Below are 5255 nucleotides of genomic sequence, written 5' to 3'. Positions count from 1 at the left end.
ACCCCAACAACGGGAAACACTTGCGAAGCTGAGAGGCAGCAGTTTAGAAAAAGGACAGCGAAACCCAGAACCTGGACTGGACCCGAGCACCACAACCTTGAGTGACAGCCAAAAAAAAAAATAAAAAGCCTGGAAACTTCTAAACCAGCCCGAGATGAACCAACCGGCTATTCCATGGGATCCTTCCCACTCCGGACCCCTACGAACGTAAGCGAAAGACAAGCGGGCAAGGATGAAAAGGGGGCCCGGCCCCGCCGACCCCGTGCTCGGCAGACAGCGCTCGTCCGCCCCAAACGTGCCCCTGCTCCACCTGGAACGAGCTTCGGCGCGCTCTCAACACGGCCCGGGCGGGCTCACCCCCTCTGTCCTCAGCCCCCCGGGAGACAAGCCGCCAATTCTGACCCTGCAGAGCTCTGGGTACGAGAGAGGGACCGACGCTGTCTCCCCACCCGCTGGGACCCTCGTCACTCACTCCCCAGGGCCAGCAGGGGGACCGCGGCGGGGCAGAGCAAGTGGTCCCATCGTCACGGGCATGGTGTCCAGGGCCGGGCTCCTGGTGGGCAAAGGATGAATGTGGGCCTGGGAGACGCCTCAGTAAAGGCCCCCGAGGAGATGGATGGGGCCTTGGCTCCGCCTCTGCCCAGGGGGACCGTGACCGGCCTCCGTGCCTGGGCTGGACCACTGCAAGGACCAGGGGGCCGGAGGCCAGCCCTGACAGCAGCTGGCACGCTGCCCTGCCCACCGCAGCTCTCCGGGGCGGGCAGGCCCCACGCGTCAGCCTCCGGAGCAGAGCCGGCCGCAGCGCCAAACAGGGCCAGGGCTCCGCCTGTGCTTTGTCTTTCCAGGGACTCCCATCCCTGGACAGCAGGAGGGACTCAGGACAGTGGCTCCTGTGGAGAGAGCACGTCCCCATGTCCCGAGCCTCCCTCCGATGGCCCCAGGTCAAACTCGGCTGGAAAGTGCTAAGCACAGGTCACCGTGGGAAGAAAAGCCCACAGGGAAGGGGGCCAGGAGCACGGACGCTCAGCCAGGGACGCGGAGGACAGGCCAGAGGGGCAGGCCCGTCTCTGGCCAGGGCCACCAGCGTCCACCACCCCCGTGGGCACCGGTGCCCAGTCCACAGTCACAGGCAGCCCAGTCCCCAGCCAGGCGTCCTGCACACACACGGACACTCCCAGGTGGCTGAGAGGAGGCCGAAGGACCAAGGACAAAGCAGCCAAGAACAAGGGCGTGCCTCCTGGGACAGCTGCCAGGATCTGGGAACCCCACAAGCTCCGTCTCACTCTCCGCTCAACAGACTTTGGAACGTGACGTTCTTAGGACCAACTACGAGAAGGACTTGGAGAAAACAAGTCACTTAGGCATGGCCGCCCCCTGTGACGGCAGAGCTGGGACGTAAACGCAGCCCGAGTGTGTGTGCGTGTGTGCGTGTGTGTACACGCATGTGCTCTAAAGGCCCCCCGGCCGACCCCGGCCGCCATCCGCTTCTCCCCTACCCGGGACGCTGCCGCAGAGCACAGGAGAAGGAGTCCAACGCGTCTGCGAGCAAATCCAGGGGAGCTGAGAAGCCCACCCGAGCCTCGGCAGCTCCGCCCGGCAGACGCAGCAGCCAGCAGGCACCGGGCGGCGGGCAGCGTGGCGCCCAGTCCAGGCAGGCGCACCCCACAGGACGTGGCTGAGTCACGTGAGGGGAACAGACACCTCAGAGCTGGTGCTTACACAAAGCAGAGGCTCCTGCACAGGTATCCAATCTCGCTCGTCTCTAGGGACTTTCTAGACTAAGGCCGAGTGCCACCAGGGCCAGGTGGCTCACGGGTGGCCTCGCCACGGCGCTAGCTTGACACTGTGCGACCCTTCAACAGGCTCCTCGCAGAACCAGACCCCCAACATCTGCATCTGCAGATTCGAGGCTCCCTTGGCACTTCTAAGGCCCTGGTAAAAAGGCAATAAACATCTGCTGAGGGCTGTGGGAAGTGGACTGGCCGGACGTCGGAGGGGCCGGGACACCTGGGCCACAGGCAGCACTCAGCCAGGTCTGCGCCCAACCCCACGGCCCGAGACACCGAGAGGTCCTCACGGTCCTGATCCCGGCGATTTCAGAGGAGCGGCCTGGACCTGCTGTGCTTTGGGATGACACAGGATGCCCTGAGCCAGGCCCCGCGGGGAAGCCGGGAATGAGCCGCAGCCCTGGCCACGCCCCTGGCCTTTGTACATCTTCGGCCTCAGGGTCCCCTCCCCATGCCAGCAGAGCTTCTGCACGAGAGCTGCCAGGTGACACTCTGAGGACACAGAGACTGCTGGGTGGTTTGCCAACGACCTAGGAGATCCTCTCCGGGGACCTTGGGGGTTCAGGTAACCACCCCGTTTTCGCCCCACACCTGTCAGAGCCAGGCCAGCTCTGCTCGTCTGAGGTGTCAGCTCGATGGCCCTTGCACCAAGTGCCACTACGAACCCACACCACCTCGGCCCCACTGCAGCTGGTCCGAACACTGGCCTGGCCTCCCATGAAGAACTGGAGATTCTGGGCAGGAAGTAAACACTCAGCTAGAAAGACGCTCCGTGCCCAGTTCTGCCCTCAACCATGCCCTGCTTGCCCTCCGCCCTCCTGGATTCAGGACACCGGGCCTCCCGAGGCAGGGGGTGAGAGGAGGAGGGGCCACCCTGCCACCACCGCCTCCGCCCCCCGCCCACCCTCCGTCTGCAACCCAACCCAGCCTGCACCTGCCGGACGCCAAGCTGGAGAAGCCCAGTCCACTCTGCGTCAGGGCCCGGGCCTGCTCTGTTCATTCACCCCGCCTGCCGCCGAGCACGTGCTCAGCCACCACACCCAGAGGACTGAGCTGGAGGAAGAGGCCACTCACCTTCCCGAAGTCTCGGACATCGAAGAGGTCGAAGGGGTCAAACAGCTCGCTGTTCCTTAACCCAAACTTATCGTGGCAGACTTTAAGGAAGGTGCGTATGTTCTTCAGACACAGGAACTGGGGAGGAGAAGGAAAAGCCGTTACAGAGTTGCTGAAGGGTGACAGGCAGCACCAGCGCACATGGCTTCCTGTGCCCACACGGGCCACGGGAGAGGACGCGCTGGCCCAGACGTCACAGATGGCCTCCGCTCACCCGGGCCATCCGTGGCCATGAGCCCCCAGCCCCTGCTCACGCTCGAGCCCACTCGACACTCACAACCTTTATTGGAACGAAATATGCCAGCCTTGAGTGAGCAAGGACAGAGTGCACAGACACATATCCGCACACACAGCACCTTCCCCCAGACCCCAACGACGCCGCATGCGACAAAGCCAACAGTGGGGGGCTGCCCCGTGAAAGCCGCGGAGGCTGCACGCTCCCCACAGTGGGAGGCGGGTGTGAGCAAAAAGCCAGAAATCCCACATAACACCCCAGGCTTCTGCTCCGCCTGGTACCCCAACCTCCGGGCGCCCAGCCTGCGCTGGGCTTGGCAGTGCAATGGGGTAGGAGGTATGGGGTAGGCCCAGGATCCCTGGATTCCAGCCCCTGTGGAAAAGCTGGTAACGACCTTCTGGGGGCAGCAGGTGAGGCGGCCTGGAGCACAGACTTTAGACTCACTGGGCCCTGGGGTCCGCCCTGTCGACGATGCTGCAGGGCCAGGGGGCGTGGCTTCTCAGGACCGGGCTCCCAGCACGCAGCACCTTGCTGGGTTAATTCCATACCGAGGGCAGAGGCGGGTGTCCCCAATGTGGGAGCCATGAGCCCACTCAGTCCGGGTGGGCGTGGGTGTCCACAAAGCAAGGACCGAGCCACACACTGAAGACCAGCCCGGGTCTCAGACAGCCGTGCTCACCGATACCCATTCGCTAAGCGCCCAGCAGCTCAATTTCAAGAGAGCTGCAGAGAGCCGTGCCTGAGCCCGAGCTCGCTGGAAATGAGGGTGAAGAGACAAATCTAGGTGAAGGACTGGCCGGAACCAGAGCCGCAGTGAGCCCAGGGGAAACCTGGCAGACTGACAACTCCCTGGGGGCACTCACGCCCCCCGCCCCCAGCTCCCCACCTGTGCCCGAACACCCGCCCGCAGCCAGCAGCGTCCCCCACCCTGGCAGGGGCTGGTCACAGGGCACCGCGGGTACCAACTTGTTTGCTTTGTCACATGTTATTCTCTTTGCGGGGGGCACGGGGGGCTGTGCGTGTTGCGTGTGCCTAGCTGTGTCACTTTTTATGAACGTGTGAAAGCTGCAGACACGAAGCCCCTCGCCCCCGCACACCCAAGCGCGTGTGCCCGAGGGTGGGGGCGCCCTCCCACAACCCGCACCAACGCCAACGCCAGGAAGCGAGCGTGGGTCCCATGGGTCCCCCCCCACCCGGCAGAGCGCGCTTGCTCACGCTTCACCAATGCGTGAAGGACAACCACAATGTCCCTGCGGCCAAGAAAAGACAATTCTGGACCAGGGTCCAAGCCCAGTCACACGCTCTTTAGTTGTCACGTCTCTTCTGTCTCCGCGAACCCAGTACAGTATTCTCCGACAGAACCTTCTGGAACGATGGAAACGTTCTCTGTGCATCCAAGAGGGTAGTCACACATGTCCCCTGAGCTATTTCAACTGAAAAAGGGCGATTTTATCCTAATGAAGTTAAACCGAATACCCACACGCAGATCTAAAACACCCCCCAGTCCTTGCGTTCCGTGACCTGACATTGTGGAAGAATCCAGACACCAGTGGACCGACACTGTAGGATTCTCCTGATACGAGGCACCCAGGGTAGGAAAAGCCACAGGGGCAGAAAGCAGAAGGGCAGGTGCCCGGGGCTGGGGGTGGGGTGGGGAGTTAGTGTTTACTGGGGACAGAATTTCAGTTCGGGAAGATGAAAAAGTTCTGCAAATTATAATACTGTGATTGTCACATAACCTTTCGAACACACTTAATGCTCCTGAACTGTACACTTAAAACGGTGAAAATGGCAAACGTTGCATGTTGTGTATTTTACCATAATTAAAAAGAGAGAGAGACACAGGTGCCCACGGAGGCAGAGACCAGGGCGACGCTCCCTCGAGCCTCGACAGACAGATGCCCAGGGAACCACCGGACGCTGGGACAGGACTGGGGCCGTCTCCCTCCGAGCCCCCAAGGAAAGGCCACTTCTGCTGACACCCTGATCTTGGCCTCGTGGCCTCCGGGTGGTGAGGGAGTACCTGTCCGTTGTTGCAAGCCCCGGGTCTGTGGGACAACAGTACGCGGCCCTGGCCTGCGATCGGACGCAGCAGAGCCGCGCCCATGCCCGCCTGGTCC

General features: G+C 62.5%; 1 protein-coding gene across 1 annotated transcript in view; it reads right to left on the bottom strand.

Annotated features, from left to right (window-relative positions):
- The window catches only part of VAV2 (vav guanine nucleotide exchange factor 2), a 135923-nt gene that overhangs the window by 99767 nt on the left and 30901 nt on the right, over nucleotides 1–5255 (bottom strand). The window contains exon 2 of the mRNA XM_025051251.1: nucleotides 2862–2978. Coding sequence (XP_024907019.1) covers nucleotides 2862–2978 — 117 coding nt within the window. The remainder of the gene's footprint in view (nucleotides 1–2861; nucleotides 2979–5255) is intronic.

The sequence above is a fragment of the Pteropus alecto genome, unplaced genomic scaffold (assembly GCF_000325575.1).
Source record: "Pteropus alecto unplaced genomic scaffold, ASM32557v1 scaffold67, whole genome shotgun sequence".
NCBI lineage: Eukaryota > Metazoa > Chordata > Mammalia > Chiroptera > Pteropodidae > Pteropus > Pteropus alecto.
This window is presented reverse-complemented; position numbering and strand designations above follow the sequence as displayed.